Source organism: Hyalella azteca, unplaced genomic scaffold (assembly GCF_000764305.2).
Source record: "Hyalella azteca isolate HAZT.00-mixed unplaced genomic scaffold, Hazt_2.0.2 contig15442, whole genome shotgun sequence".
Lineage (NCBI taxonomy): Eukaryota > Metazoa > Arthropoda > Malacostraca > Amphipoda > Hyalellidae > Hyalella > Hyalella azteca.
In genome coordinates, this window is record NW_025945296.1 from 379,207 (window position 1) to 396,343 (window position 17,137).

The window sequence follows — 17,137 nt, forward strand, 5'->3', positions numbered from 1 at the left end:
TTCTGTAATACAAATAATGTCTATACTCTCGTTTGCGATCACAGTTAACAGTTCACTTTTTTTGTTCAAAACGGAATCCGAGTTCGTGTAAAAACATTTTAAAACTTTTTGTGCACTTTCACTTTGATGTATGCGGTTACTCCCTACATTATTTACAGGCCTTAATCTACGGACATCATTCCTACTAATTAAGGAGGAAATGAAGAAAATAGTTTGATTCTGGGATAAACTTCATTATATTAAATATATGTCAGATGGTAACATCCAGACGTTTATTTATTAAATGAGTGTGGCAATAATTGATTCATAAACATTCAAAGCGATTGTAATTGATGACTTAGCGAGCAAAATTTTTAAGCAAAAAAAACAGAGTAGTTTACAAGTTTTAATAGAAGTTATTCATTTAATCGTCGTTTTTGATATTTATTCACGAGAAGTAGATTAAGATTTATATCTTGTGTTACATCAAAATTCTGGATTCTCACTAGATTTGACATATAATTTGATGCTGTGAAGTCCGAAAAATTAATGCCACTCGCACTTCACGCACGTTCTATTATGTTTGAGGTCACTCAACATGAAATAAAGCTGATGATTTATTTATTGATCTTTATTCATAGATTCGTGTTTAATTTATTAGTATGTATAGCAGCCGCATATCCCATCGTTATTAGTACGTATTGCAGCCGTATATGCCATTGTTATTTTATTAGTACGTATAGCAGCCGCATATACGTGATATACCTTTGTTTCAACTAATCTCGATTGTTGACCGAAAAATACTCTGGAAAACAAGACTCTAGACAACATGACTAGACAACAAGAAAAATAAGTGAAAAACAAATTGAACAGTGCGTGGCTAATCTATACGTAATGACTCACAAAAGTTTATGCTGTTTTGCATATGAATGTAATTAACGCAGTCAATGAGCTATTCATTGTTCTAATGTTTAGTGAGCGACACTTATGTTTATTGAGCGACTCTATTTCGCTGCAAATATATTCAATCTTGATAATTCACCATTTTAATCTGCGATTTAAGTGCCATTAAGTTAAACCGTTATCCATTATCCAGTTGTGGCAAACTCCATTATCCAGTTGTGGCCCTCACATCAACATATTATTAAGGGCATTTCACTATTGACCTCAAGCCCTTTAGTCGTGGAACTTTCCAAGAAATAAATTCAGATAGCATAATTAAATAAATCCAAGCTTGTCACGCTTCAGACTTTGCCAGTGAAGTGCTAGACGCTGTTGTGAAACCTGTTTCAATGAAGCATGTGATCGGAAGTTAATTCGGTTTGAAAAGAACTTAACTTGGTTCATTAATGTTATTGTTTGGATTATTTTAAGATTTCGAAGAAGCTTAGCAGGATTTGAGTCAATAACAATGAATTTGAGTCAATAAAAATTATAGCAGTAGGATAAAATTAGTTAATGCTTTCTGCTGAGTGAATTAATATATGTTAATGTTCTTATATACCTAACTACTAGTGACCAGTCAACAACGAACGGCTGGACATTGTCAATTTTCAACTAGCAATCTAATTGTGGACTTATGTCTTGCTTGAAAAATTTATCGTCGTTCAGAATGTATATATATAAACATTTCTGTTACGGTTTACAGCGACAATTTCAGGATTTGAAAAACATGAATTGATCGTAAATATGACGATCAATCATATGTTATCGAAAGTTTGATCAGGTATCTCCTCACACAATTATAGTTATTCTAAAAAAATCGACGAATAATTGAATTTTTTTATATCTGCACTAGAAATTCGCAGTGAAAAGACCTCGCATTTTACGAAGCTGAAATATTCACGATATTTGTTGTATCACAATGTTTTACATGAGTGGTTCAGAGTGAGCATTTTCATGCTATCTAACAGCCTTGGAGGTCGAGTGTGAGGTGTGAAGATGCAGGCTGCACTTGACATTCAAGTATGAAAATATACATACACAAATGCATTTGCGTCAACTGTCGCCATGCTACACTTCGAGTACACAGGGATTACAATTCTGACAATTTTTGAATGGTTTAGGAACTACGCTCTTTGAATACCCAATTGTCTTGCATAGTTTGTTACCAAATCGATTCAGAGATGAACTCTACAAGAATTTGCTCACATTGAACATATTATATAAACCAACGAATTTCTAACGCTCATTTTTGTAAGATATATTCAATCAGTTATGCGATCGTTATTCGTCTCTTTCAAATATAACATTTCCCAATAGTATCGAATTATGAATTTTAGAAATGAATTTCGAAGAAAGCAACGTCCAGCTTGGTAACAATCTTAAATAATTAATTTAAAAAATAATGAATCAAATGCGAAAAATATTACATAATATGAATGTGTTACCGAGCATTAACATGTCTTTTCGAGAGTTTATTGCACTTTCATTTAGGCCACTGTCATAATAAAAAAAACAGCATTCATACGTAGTAATAAAAATCTGAATTGCTCTTCGCCTTGCACCTCGAAATGTCTTCACTGTCTGAAGTGCAGTAGGAGTTGCGAGGCGAACTATTGGCCTCTGCCTTAACATCATCCACCCGAGTCACCAACCCAATGTAAGCATTGATATTCCATTTGAAATTGATACAAACTCCATTTTAAATTGAAACAAACTCCATTTGAAATTGTTACAAACTCCATTTGAAATTGATACCAACTCTATTTGAAATTGCTACAAACTCCATTTTAAATTGATACAAATTCCATTTTAAATTAATACAAACTCCATTTTAAATTAATACAAACTCCATTTGAAATTGATACAAACTCCATTTGAAATTGATACAAACTTCATTTGAAATTAATACAAACTCCATTTGAAATTGATACAAACTCCATTTGAAATTGATACAAACTAGATACAAACTCCATTTTAAATTGATACAAGCTTCATTTGAAATTGATACAAACTCCATTTGAAATTGATACAAACTCCATTTGAAATTGATACAATACGGGAATTTTTTTTGAGTAATTTCAAAAAACGTAATCATTTATTAGTTCCAGGATTTTTAATCGACAAACGGAATTATTGCTGTTGTTTACCTTGAGCGTACGGAGCAGATCAAATACAATTTACAACTTCTACTAGTATAACAACGGCTAATTAACTTGACTCTCTATTTTCATTAGAAAATCACCAATCTTTGTATCAAAAATTTGTTCTTAGGTTGATTTGATTTGTTAATAGATTTTAATAGTGATTGTGTCAAAAATTTCTTACTGGATTAATTTAATTTGTTAATAGATTTTAATAGTGAATTGACTGACTACATGCACATGTCTGAAATGTTTTCCAAGGAATTCCCTTTGTACAGAAAATGTCTGAGCTAAACTCTAAGTTAACTACGGACCGCGGTCTTGCCGTCGGCGAACGATTGCTAACTGACGAGAAACGCAAATTGTCAGCAATCCTTGACCACGAAGACTTGAAAGACATAAAATCCCCTAAAGAAGGAATGGAAGAAGCTCAGAAAATTTCCTGGAGGAGAAAAGTGTGGAAAGAATTGAAGCCGGACAAGCGATTGATTCCTATCAAGATTTTAACGTTCCTTTTTTTCGGAGGTGAGATGTTTGATAGACGATAATTTTGGTATATTATATTGTTTGTCATTGTATTCTGATTCATGACGACAGAAATTTTTATTCATTTCCTGGCACACGGTTTTGGGAAAGTTCAAATCTGTTCCTTCAGATAGGGTAACGTGGGGCAGCGCGCCCCCCACTTTTTTTAAACTAAATTTTTGATGAAGTTTTAATTGATACGAGGTGGTTCTTTGTTTTGATAGAGAACACGGACCAATATCTGCCATACTTAGCGAGAAACCCGCTATGGGCCCGTGACCCGCAGTGGGCTCGCTGCCCCATGTTACCCTATCGCTCTACTTGTTCCGTAAATGTAATTCACGCAAATATTTAACATAATTTTGATACGCACAGGAACATTTGTTCGTCTCATTTTAACAATATAGTAATACATCTTATTATCTATAAATATTTTCAGTGATCGGAAACATACAATGCATTGCGAGGATTACTTGGTGCACCAATAGAGAAATAATGAGACTGTGTACCTAACTACTAGAAAAAATTGCTATTAAGATGTCGCTTATTTTTCATTTGTTATCTCACTTTGCACTGATATGGAGTCCAAAACTTTTTATACCAGTAACACCATCATAAAATTATTAATGCCTAATTAACTCCAAGTATTTCAATGAAAAATTAATGTTAATAATAATGCATTAAATTTAATGTATGGTTCCCATTTTTAAATATTTTTATATTAAATAATAATAATAAAGTACATTCATCAGCTAAAAATCATATATATTTCAAATGGAAAAAAACTTGTCTTGAGATAAGTTGTGAATACGTTACAAGAATGAAAAATTGTTTCAGGCATAGCAATAATATAATAACAACTATGTAAAGATAATATTAATCTAATACTTATAACTTTTGTTTCGGCAGGAATGTTTTGTGTGACTCCATACTTCTCACTGCACATGCAGCAGCTCGGCATCTCCGTTAAAGAGATCGCAATCATTTATTCAATCCTGCCACTGCCAGCCATCATGGGGCCTGTCATCTGTGGTAAGCATGCAACCTCTCACGCCATCCTGCCTCTGCCCGCCTCCACGTAGCCCGTTATCTGTGGTAAGCATGCAACCCTTCACGCCATCCTGCCTCTGCCCGCCATCACGTGGCCCGTCATCTGTGGTAAGCATGCAACCTCTCACGCATCCTGCCTCTGCCCGTCACCACGTGGTCCGTCATCTGTGGTAAGCATGCAACCCCTCACGCCATCCTGCCTCTGCCCGCCACCACGTGGCCCGTCATCTATGGTAAGCATGCAACCTCTCACGCCATCCTGCCTCTGCCCGCCACCACGTGGCCCGTCATCTATGGTAAGCATGCAACCCTTCACGCCATCCTGCCTCTGCCCGCCACCACGTGGCCCGTCAACTGCGGTAAGCATGTAACCTCTCAAGTTCAAGTTTCAATGCTAATGTTATAAATGCGATCAATGCCAACTACACTTGTCAAGCACAATCTGACCACAATGTCTCTACAGGTATTATCGGAGATTACGTTTCCAACTTCAAGGCTATTCTGATAGCCAACATCGGCTTGACGGTTCTGTTCAACATCGCGTCGGTGTTCACGCCGGTGTTGGAACTACAACACATGCAGCCGCTGAACTTCAACTCGTCAGGCTTGTCTCTCTCCGAGCCATTTTGCCTGCTTGAAGGCGAGACCCTCAGCTCTGACCGCATGCCATGGGTGAATGATTATTTAATTATCCTAAGTGTTGAACTTTTGTTTTAAACTACAGGGTGATTCAATCAAACTCCCTGATTTGAAAGCTCAATAACAAAGAACTAGTAAAGATATCACTACAATATAAATTTTATTGGAAAAGACCTTGAATTTTTGTGTCATTTTTTTTAAATATGACATCGGACAAATGAAAGCCTCCATTGTCAATGCATTCAGTTAGTCTATTTTTTGAAGTTCCGTTCAACTCGCTAAAGCAATTTGACGGGTATGTTGGCAATGGCTTCGCTTATGTTGTTCTTCAAATGAGGTAGGGTCCTTAGACGGTCATTGTATACAATTGATTTAAGATAACCACATAAAAATTCGCACTGAAAAAAATCGGATGAACCCAGGTAATAATCGATTTCCGATCCGGGACTTGACCTGAAGGACGAATACAGAACCGAATACGGAATACTCGTTGAGTAGCGATAGCAGAACGGCCATTTAAAAAGTATATCTCGACAGCAAACGCACGCTGCTCACTTGTCCAGTGCATGGTGGCAACTGACTAGGAGGGACACAAAATTTCATGACCTTGCCTTCCATGTGAAATACTCCACGCCTTTATCCTACAACATCTGGCTGCTTAGCGTGAAATACATAAAAAAATTTCCGTGAATCACCCTGCATACCTTACATTGTTACTTGTGTCTAACCCAAGTAAAACTGGCCAATTCTGTTTTCAGAGGAGAGACCGTCTGCTCTGAGCGCATGCCCAGGGTAAATGATTATCCTGAGTGTTAAATTTCGTAGTTAAACTTAAATTTAGTTCCTTATATGTTCAACTAAAAAAATACTAAATCAATACTGGCCACTTCTTTAGGTATATATACTCATTTAAATTGCCAACATTTCATAAATATTAGTAGGTATGAACATTTGACAAAGGAATTTGTGGTTTATTTCCTATCTCCTTGTGTTCAAACAAATTAGCACGGTCAATTCTTAATTTGTATTAAATTCATGATGAAATGGAGATTTTTTAACATATCTCTCATAACTGAAGATTTAGTGACGAATTTATTATATAACTTTCTTTTTACGATGCAATCGTATGTAACAGAAACTTCAATGAATTTAATGAGAAATTTGTTTTATGTTTTCCTGTTCCTACACAGTTGTGCAACAGTCCATGCTTCGATAATTCAGAATTGGACGTCTTCTCCAACACCAACCAAACCTTGCACTGCACTTCGGTTGATCGCAGTCATGAGGTATAATAAGGCGATGCAATAAAGCACAATGCCCCTCATTAACTAAATGTACCGGTAAAAATTTTTGTTCAGAGTGTAGATTAACTCAAGTTGTGAATTTCTTTAAGGCTTGCAGTATATTAACAGGTGAGTGAAACTTCAGGTGCTCTATTAAAATCAAATAATGAGCATTATCTTATTATAAATTTGGATGACTTAGAATGGCGTCCATGGACGAGTTTTTCATCATATTTACGATATTCATAGAATATTTCCTCAATTCCTGTTCATGCTTTTGCGCTTATTTTTAAATTCTTTCTCGGTTGCCTTAAAATTGACGTACCCTCGTAGTTCTGCTTGTAGAAGACGTTGCGAAATTTTCTTTATAGAATAATGATATTTATACTTATAATTAAAAAAAGTTGAAACAAGACATCGCGAAATTTTCTTCATAGAATAATAATATTTCTATTTATAATTAAAAGTAGCTTGGTTCTCACAGTTGCCGCTGTCTTCTTGTTTCTTGGAGATGCCAGACGAAGCTGGCTGTGGCCACACCGTGCAGTTCTCTAACGGACGTTCTCGATTCTCCTCCTCCAAAGACAATTTCTACGCCAGCACCAACGAATGCATCGTAACGTGTGTTCCTACGTCGATGCAAGGAGTAGACGATTCCTATATGAGCAATTCTAGAACCTTTTGGATCTACTTTATCTGCAGAATCTTCGTGACTTTGTTCATGAATGCAGCCTTCTCGATGATGGTGGGTGACGAAATTTATGTTTTATTTTTCGAAATGTTATGAAATTGTTATGGTCTTTCAGAAAGAAATCAGCACCCCATGAAGAATTATTGTGATTTGAATGTTTCGATAAAATGTTTAGTCAGCCTGTTTTTAAATTTTTGTAGGTCATAGTTAACTTTATAACGAAGAAAGAATTCATTTATAGTGAGTTACTTCCATTGCTTAAAAAATTAATCTTGAGAGGAAGGTTGATACACTATACTTGATAGTTAAATTTTTTAAGGGAATTTATTTAAATTTATAGGGTGATCGCAATATGTTGTATAACAAATGCCATCTCGAATCAATGACATCAACATGCTGCAGACAAAATGTTGAAGGATAAATATGATTTCATTAAAATATTTTGCTTTCGAGTAAATATATATAGCGATACTTCGGTGCATTGATTGTTCTGGTCCCCATATAGACTTGGCTCTTTCATGTCAGCTAATGGCAGAAACTGTAAATCATGTTTTAAAATCACTTGTTTGCTTAAATGGCAAATTTAACAGGAATTTAAAAGCAGAGATAAAACCATAAAAAATCATCATATCTTTACAAGACAAAACATTTCAGAGTCCAGCTCCATCGTCAGTTCATAACAGAAAGTTCATTTCAGAAGAAGTTCAGTCCTAGAAACACAAATACACTCAATTAATAAAGTATATTATGTTCATACAGCTTAAGAAAAATAATCATATTAACATGCAAACGCCAGTTGCTTATTCTATGCGATTTGAAAATATTCTTTTTGAATTGCAATTATCGAATTTAGGATTCGTGAAAGCTTGAAGAACTGCCATCACATTTGCTTTCACGTGGGACCTGAGAAGGTGAAGACATTGGCTGGGAAGAAAATATACTCGTAATATAGTTATCATTTTTGGCTGGACTATTGATGAGACTAACGGACAACTTCCTACCCAGGACATGTTCCGACTATTTATGATACTAACGGAACACTATTCAACACTAGATTCACCCCATAACATTTCCCGACTATTTATGAGACTTACGGAACACAATTTATTCAAGACTATTTATTCAACACTATTCAACACTATTTATTGAACACCATTCAACACTATTTATTCAACACTATTCAACACTATTTATTCAACACTATTTATTCAACATTATTTATTCAACACTATTTATTCAGCACTATTTATTCAACACTATTTATTCAGCACTATTTATTCAACACAATTTATTCAACACTATTATTGAACGCTATTTATTAAACACTATTTATTCAACACTATTTATTCAACACTATGTATTCAACACTATTTATTCAACGCTATTCAACACAATTTATTCAACACTATTCAACACTATTTATTCAACACTATGTATTCAACACTATTCAACACTATTTATTCAACACTATTCAGCACAATTTATTCAACACTATTCACATCAGGATATGTCCCAACTATGTATGAGACTAACTGGACAATTTTACCCCAATGTACGTCCCGACTATTTATGAAACTAACAGAACACTATTCATTCAACACTATTTATTCATACTATTTATTCAAGACTATTCAATACTATTTATTCAACACTATTCAACACTATTTAACACTATTCAAGACTATTCACCACAGGACGCGTCGATTATGGCTGTGATGCTGCGCACCGGCGGCGACTACGGCAAGCAGAGACTCGTCGCCATGCTCAGCATGGCCACCTTCCCCTTCATCGCCTCCTGCATCGTCGAGTCTCTGTCCAAAGGTAATTTATTATTTAACTAATTTCAACTTTTTAAAGCCAATTTTTCTTCATTTGAACGCAATCTTTTATGAGAGCAGATATGTTGTTGGTCAAATAATGTTAGTGGCGTCTATAACGATAGGTGTGAAGTTTTGTAATTTCAAATGAATACAATTTTGAATTAAAAACCAATTTTACCTTTTTGAAGCTAATTTCTCTGTATGTGAACGCAATTTTTATGAGAACCGATATGTTGTTGGTCAAATAATGTTAGTGGCATCTATAACGATAGGTGTGAAGTTTTGTAACTTCAAATGAATAAAATTTTGAAATAAAAAATACGCATCGAAAGCTGTAACGGATTTACAAATATAATGATTTGAAATTCATGTCTCATTAGAAAAGTTAAGTAATTGCAAATCCAAGACTACCAAAATGGTCAAGCTAATAAATAAATACTTTGAAAATTAAAATTTAAATTTGAAACAAACGAAAATTTATTTCTCTAGTTATTTAATCCTCCTCACCAATCGAGTACGTAAAGAAAAAAATTATGACGGTGTATAAATTTGCTTCTTAATGAGCTTGTTGAATTAGAAACGCGTTCTCGAAAAATAATTAAATGGGCGTGGTATTTAAAAAGCTTAAAAAATAACCAAACAAATTGTAAACAAGAATAATATTTATCGCATTCAATACAACGAAAATTAAATAACAAAACTGAGAACATTCTAGGTTTCGCAAAATGACTATAAATCCTAAATTTCATGTACCGCAAACAACATCAATTTAGAATAATAATATCTAGAACAAATGCTGAAATATATGCTTCATTATTATACCTTCAGCCGTATGTAAAAGTGATGAATATTGTGCACTGATTACATAAAAAATATAACTCAGTACTCACTGCAGTGAGTGACAGAGAGCGCATTTTATCGTCGACGAAAACTTGAGGTCACGGACGGATGGAAAGACGGACAGACAGACAGACAGACAGACAGACAGACAGACAGACAGACAGACAGACAGACAGACGGACATGGCGAGCACAATAGTGCATTTTTTCCATAAATGAGAAAATGCGCTAAAAACGCATTTTGACATCAATAATCACAGCTTCAACATAAGTGCAATAAATAATAAGTTGTTGAACACGTGTTTTTATTTTACATTTAACATTTACTAAGCATTGCTCATGCAATGAAATGTGAATTATCTTTTATCTAACAACCCGAGATAAGGTCAGAGATCTGGGCCAGAACCATAAAGTAAATACGTGGACTGTAAAATATAACTTTCCACGTGTATTACTGTAATTGGTTTATAAATGCCATAGTTCATAAATTGTTCAGCAGCTTCATTGAAATGGAAATGGTTGATACATAATATCTGTATTTATATATGATTATATATGATAATTTTGCTTTGTTTGGTGCGTCACTGTTTTAACTGGTATACATATTCAAGCAAACGATGAATTCAGTCATATTGAATTAAATTCAACAGATGCGTTTGACAGTCTGCATTATTGAATTTTTATTGGCTATTCCAATGGGTTAATAATGAATAGGGAAAGATTCCAACATTCAGTTCATCAGTACCATAAATGCCATACCATAAAAACGTCGTATCATCCAGTAGTACCTACAAATGCCACCTATTAGTTTGTTTATACTTCAAGGAACTAATCGGGTATTATTTCGTTTTTCTATCGTACCAAAATAACAATTCGTGACGTTACGTCATAACTTTAATGAGGTGCTGTGAAAAATGTCGTTAGGAAGTATGATTGTGTTAACTTTTTTATGAAGCTCAATTGTCTTGCACATTTCAGGGCCGGCCGACTACTCGTACGCGATCTACCTGCACGCGTTGCTGCTCGGCTGCAGCGCCATCGTTGCTTTTTGCATCAACCTTGATGTGAGTTTTATTCTTTAATAGTGGTCATAGTGTGGTCAATAGTGGTCGTTAATAGTGGTCCTTTGCATCAACTTTGATGCGAGTTTTATTCTTAATTGTGGTCATAGTGTGGTCAATAGTGGTCGTTAATAGTGGTCCTTACGGACCAGGCAATAAGTCCAGCAGCTATCTCAGTCAATCGTCAATTATGAAAAGATCGGGTTCCAAAGGCCGGATCCCTTGTGAATCAAGTCACGAAAAGTACAAGAATCGGCAACAGGCCATGGGCCTATTTCTTCAGTGCCGACACTTCTATTCTATTCTATAATCACCACATATTTTCAAATACAATGATTCGTTTTTCAATATATTCGTTTACTCATGTAAACGAAGCGTTGTTGAAAATTTTTTTGTTGACTGGCCTTTCCTCAGATTACTTATGGGTGTAAAATGCAGCAGAGTCCCTTTATTTTTATTGCGGTTACAGATATATGATTAGTGTACGTACTTCATTTTTTGTAGATTGAAAAGAGTGCAGATCACTAGAAATGAGCGGTATAAACCGGCTTGGGCCCTTATCCAGCGCAATTTTACGTTTGGTGGCAAATTCAGCCACTCCTTTGCTGGGAACTGATTTATTGAACTGGTCTCTGCTCTCTGCAACGCGTTTACAATCGTAGTCCGATGCATTCAACTCGAGATTGATTATCTTAACAAATTGTGTTATCATTAAGAGCATTTTCTACGATCTTGCTGCTGCTGCTGCGCGCGGATGCATTCAGCAAATGAGTTCAATCATATTCTCATTAAACGCCAAAGATTTTTTTTCGGTTTACATACTGGAGTCATTATGCAACTCCCTCCATCTTTTACCGGTCGAGAAATAATTTGTGTCTTCTCAATGGCGCTTAAAATTTTTTGAACACTGAAGATATCTATTGCAATAAGAGGAAAAGTGCAATTTTTTTTGTGCAAAAGTGCAATTTTTTTTAAAAGTGCTTCACGCGTCATTTTTTTTAACATATGTCCACATTCAACAATTTTCTCATCCACTATCGTAACTTGAATTTATTTAGGTAAAATCAGAAAAGAACGAGAATATCTGGAGAGACATCATTCAACTGATGAAGAGGACGGAGGTTGTCATATTCCTTTTCATCATCTTCCTTCTGGGGGCGAATTGGGGCTTCTTGGAGAACTACCTCTTCGTCTTCCTCAACTACCTGAAAGCTCCCACGTATCTACTGGGTAACCTCTACTCCTGACGTTTTAGCCTCCTCTCTGCAGAGACTTGAGTTTTATTGATGTGCAAAGCATCTGATAATATTAAATATTTCTGGCGCAAATGCTAACGAAATTTCAGATTTTATTGATCAGTCTATTACGGTTACTTGTTCTTCGTTATTATAAGATATTTTATGCTCGCGATTGTTCACAAATACTCCAACTACACGGATAAATTAACCGCTCTAAATGTTACTCGTATCAATGTTTTGGCAACGATAGTACAGAAAAAAACCATCGACAAAGAGGTGAGGGAGAACCAAAAGTTGTTCCTGTTTTATAGTCTAAATAACTTCTCTTTAATTCGCACTAAGTCGCATCCTATTCGTCGCAGGACTGACGATGACGTTTGGCTGTCTCACTGGAGTGCCCATGTTGCTCGTGTCTGACAGGATCGTCGAGAAACTCGGAAGGCAAAAAGTTTTCGTTATCGGCTTCCTAGCGTACACCGTCAGAATGTTCGGATACTCCATTATCACGTAAGCGTCAAATATTAACATTGAGTGCGTTTTCCTACATCGTAAATTAACGTACAACAACTCCAAACTTTTGTCCAAAGAGTCTATATTAGAAAATTTACGCACAACAGCTTCTAAACTTTTCTGTCCAAAGTGTCTGAATTAGAAAATTTACAAGCGCGTCTATGTTCCAATGTGGATAGTCATCGTTATTGAATTTTACATTCACGGCAGGAACCCCTGGTACTGTTTCATTTTCGAGGCCCTGGAGGTGTTCACCTACCAGATCATGTGGGTGGCTGCTGTCACATACTTCCCTATCCTGGCCCCGACCAGCCTGCTGGGTACACTCACTGGCATTGCTGGTGCAGTCCACTACAATATTGGTAAATAAATTAACGTTTGTTGTATGCGATAAAATGTTAAGCCTAGCATCATTTCAGCGGTAAAAATTACGTAGAAAAATTAGGGCATATCGAGTAGTTTTAAAGCTCCGATAATTAAAACTTATGAAGCTGAAAGTGTAGCGTTCTTACCAAATATGTAATATATTAATATGTTATTTATCAATAGATTTGCACAATCTTGTTCTTTTTCACTAGGCCGCAATTCTCATTTGCCCAAACAATGGAAATTAGTATTATTGATCAATTGATAATTGGGGTTCATGTTATGAGGTTCCACAATAGCGCAGCTTCACCTAGTTTTGGGCAAATCCAACATATCTCTGCTGTCTATATGAAGAGCACAGTCGTTCATTTATTATTTGCTTTTAAATTATCATTATTATTATTTAAATATTAAATAGAATAAATATTATTAAATGAATTATAAATTTAGTATAAATTCATTATTAAATATTAAATAAAATTTAACTATTATTTTAATTATTTAAAGTAAAATTGCCTGTTAAAGCCTCTTGATATAACTTGATAATAATGCATTTATGTTCCCTTATGTTGTATAAAAATGAGAACGAATGCTATTCATTCCAGCTCAACATTTTCTTATTGTGAGATTAAATACAAATCTTTCTGTTTAATAAATCAAGCTAGGAGTAAGCTTTAGTTTTTTGAGTTTTTTTTAGAAAAATACTTCCTTAATATTTGCGTTACGTTTGTCTTTTTTCGTGAATGATACTTATATTGCCAACCATGCATTTAATTATGGCTTTTAAACATATCTCGTAACACACATGTGAAATGCATTGCACAAGTTAAATTTCTCGATATACAGCTCGATACCTAGCACATTGCTTCTCCGGCATTTACTGTTTGACCAAAAAAAGGCCAATAAACATATCTCTATACGAGACAAGTCCAGGGCATCATATGAATCAACCACTGGCCAAACTCGGCCTATTTTTAAACTACCCTTGAAATATGTGAATATTTTGAACTATCATATTGAATATTAAATTACTAACTATTATATTATATAGCTATTTTTAAACTATTGCTATGCTATGCAGGCCGTGGTGGTGGAGCCCTGGTAGGAGGCTTCCTGATCGCCGGCGTCGGGATGGTCTGGACCTTCAGGGTGTTCGGTGTCGCCAGTTTCTTCTTCGCTATCATGTACATCGTCCTGCATAAATACGGTCTCAACAAGCTCGCCGAGGTCAAAGATCAGGATGCAGGTATTCCTACGTAATTTTATATTAGCATCATGAGCATTTTTCATGAAATAAATCTGATGAACTTATTTACTGTATAAATACGGTCTTAACAAGCTCGCAGAGGTCAAAGATCAGGATGCAGGTATTCCTACGTAATTTTATATTAGCATCATGAGCATTTTTCATGAAAGATATCATCTAATGAAATTGTTTACTGTATAAATAAGGTCTTAACAAGCTCGCCGAGGTCAAAGATCAGGATGCAGGTAGTCTTACGTAATTTTATATTAGCATCATGAGCATTTTTCATGAAAGATATCTGAAGCATTTGTTTACTACATAAATACGACCTCAATAAGCTCGCCGAAGTCAAAGATCAGGATGCAGGTATTCTTACGTAATTTTATATTAGCATCATGAGCATTTTTCATTAAATAAATTTAAAGATTCAAAATATTTTTCGACATTCGCTCATTACCACAGTTTGATTTCGCTGTATTTATTTGCTTGCATTAGAGCCTTATATCATTGAAATATATACATATATTGACTTAAATATTTTCACTTGAGCCGAACCCACTAAATATTATCAACTGCAAAAAAATTATATAAGTGATATCATGAGCATTGTAAAATTTATTATATCTAGAAAAAATAAAACAAATTGAGGCTAGAGGCTTTCATTTTAATTTCGTTAAGTAACGCTTGAAGCAAGGTTCAGTATGAGAGTTCAGTAAGATTAAAGTAAAGTATTGGACTAAAAAACCTATGGAGCATTGAAGTAAGAACCCTTACTCGCTCAGTAACGAGTAAGGTTCATTCAAATTTATGTTATGGTAACTGTGCATCGTTTACCTAATATATTGTTTCGTTTCTACAGAAAATACGAAAGAAGAAGAAGCCAATCAGAAAGTAGAAGTGTGAGATGAAGATTTTGATAGAAAAGTCCAGTGGCGCAACTATATACATATGAAAGACGGTTAAACTAATCTCTGCTTGAACGTGCGTGTGATAAGAAGATGCTCTGCAACCAAATCATTCGATGTGTATTATTTATAAGCATAGTCTCAGACTCTAAAAAACATTTTTTTGTTTTTTCCTAAATATCTTTTGAAGAATTGCACTTAGCACTGTGAAATTTGTACCAAACATCACGAGCCCAGTGTATGTGCTCAAAAATTGCCAGGATTTTAACGCAACTAGTTTTCAGTTAAGAAGCTAAATTATGCAAAATAAAAAAAAACTCACATGTTGAATTAACATGGTGAATTAATATCAAAGTTAAAATTAATATCAAGCATAAAGTTTATGTAACGCTAACATTAAATAATTAATAACATTGGTAAAGTTTATTCCTCTAGCAATGATGACAAAATGTTAAAACAGCGCTCGAGAATTTAGAAAAATCGAAAAACTCTCTAAATGGATTTTGACATGAAGGAGATTTCTGATGATCAATTTTTTCTATTTCTAAATAAATAACTAAGTTATATTTCTAAAATAACTAAATTATATATATTAGATATAATTTAGTCGCAACGGACTTTACTTAAGACAATTTAATTCTATTAATGGAAGCTAAGCCACACTTTTTCGTCGCAAAAGTTGTATTAATTACCAATAAATATTGAAGTCAATTCAAAATTCATACAGTTTTTCGTTTTTATTTTCAAGTTTTGAAAATATTTTGTTTATCATCTTCAATTTTCCGTTACCCATCTAATAATATAACTATTGCTCGTATTATATAAAGAAATAATTCCTCTGAATTTTCTCTCATGGCCATGCAGTTGTGTTTGTGAAGCCAATAATTGAACATAAAGCGAATTTATCAAAGCGCATTTTTCATTTCAGAGAATAAAATGACACCAGAAAAATTTTTAGCTTCTAGGATTATTCCCTTATGAGCTACCATCATACTTTTCAATTTGAAAAATACAATAATATTATAAATGAATGAAACTTGGACGCAGCAAGGATGATTAGTGTTGACATTGATTAAAGTTTCGAAAATAGTAATTAGAACAAGAAGATGACGCACGCTTTATTAGTTACCGAGAATTTTCATAGAGTGAAGAATGGGTTTGTAGGAAACCCATTTTCCCAACTGTAGAGTGCACACCTATTTTAGTTATTATACATTATATAGTAATAATATATTTTAGTTATTATATATTATATAGTTATATATTGAGGTTATTATATATATTTGACCAAAATACTAACATACTTCTTCTCGGTTTTATTGATCTTCACAATCGGTATGCAACAGTGTATACAATTCAAATATTAAAATAAAGCGCCATCAACTAACACGAATGGAAACAGAAAAAAATCAGTCGAGTTGTCGGTGTAAGAAAGCAACACTTATTAAAATTGATGCGACATGTTTTTGAAATAAATTTAATATCCTCAAAATAAAATCACATTCAGTACTGTTTTAAATTAGTTCTAACAGTCAAATATAGTTTAAACCATAAACAACTTATCGTTAAGAGAAATGACAATATAACATCATGTTTAATTAACAAAGGGTAATTATACAAATCAGAAATATCATCGATACAATATGTCTGCAATAATATGTAGTTAATAAGTTAGTTATAATAGTTAATAATAACAATATGTCATCCGTCAACTAACTAAAACAAGTTGCCGAAAGATCCTTAACTTGAATGCCTAATTTCTCTTTCGAATAGAACTTAGCTTAGAAGATAATTTCGGCAGAAATTTCCGATAGTTATTAACCATAGATACACAATAGAATGAAACATGTATCGCTTAAAAAACGCTTTTTCATGTAATTAAGAAGTGTAGCTTTCACA

At 34.2% G+C, this 17,137-nt stretch overlaps 1 protein-coding gene across 2 annotated transcripts in view; it reads left to right on the forward strand.

Annotated features, from left to right (window-relative positions):
- The window catches only part of LOC108664597 (major facilitator superfamily domain-containing protein 6), a 17,482-nt gene extending 1,508 nt beyond the window's left edge, over nt 1-15,974 (forward strand). Inside the window, exons 1-13 of one of the 2 annotated variants that reach the window (XM_018151218.2) lie at nt 2,517-2,581; nt 3,344-3,590; nt 4,500-4,622; nt 5,104-5,312; nt 6,470-6,565; nt 7,047-7,307; nt 8,948-9,074; nt 10,891-10,976; nt 12,032-12,203; nt 12,574-12,718; nt 12,932-13,083; nt 14,169-14,333; nt 15,193-15,974. In XM_018151218.2, coding sequence (XP_018006707.1) covers nt 3,347-3,590; nt 4,500-4,622; nt 5,104-5,312; nt 6,470-6,565; nt 7,047-7,307; nt 8,948-9,074; nt 10,891-10,976; nt 12,032-12,203; nt 12,574-12,718; nt 12,932-13,083; nt 14,169-14,333; nt 15,193-15,236 — 1,824 coding nt within the window. In that variant the 5' untranslated portion in view covers nt 2,517-2,581; nt 3,344-3,346 and the 3' untranslated portion in view covers nt 15,237-15,974. Of the gene's footprint in view, nt 1-2,516; nt 2,582-3,343; nt 3,591-4,499; nt 4,623-5,103; nt 5,313-6,469; nt 6,566-7,046; nt 7,308-8,947; nt 9,075-10,890; nt 10,977-12,031; nt 12,204-12,573; nt 12,719-12,931; nt 13,084-14,168; nt 14,334-15,192 lie in introns of those variants that run through there. The other variant, XM_018151219.2, reaches the window with a different exon arrangement.
- Nucleotides 15,975-17,137: the final 1,163 nt, after the last annotated feature.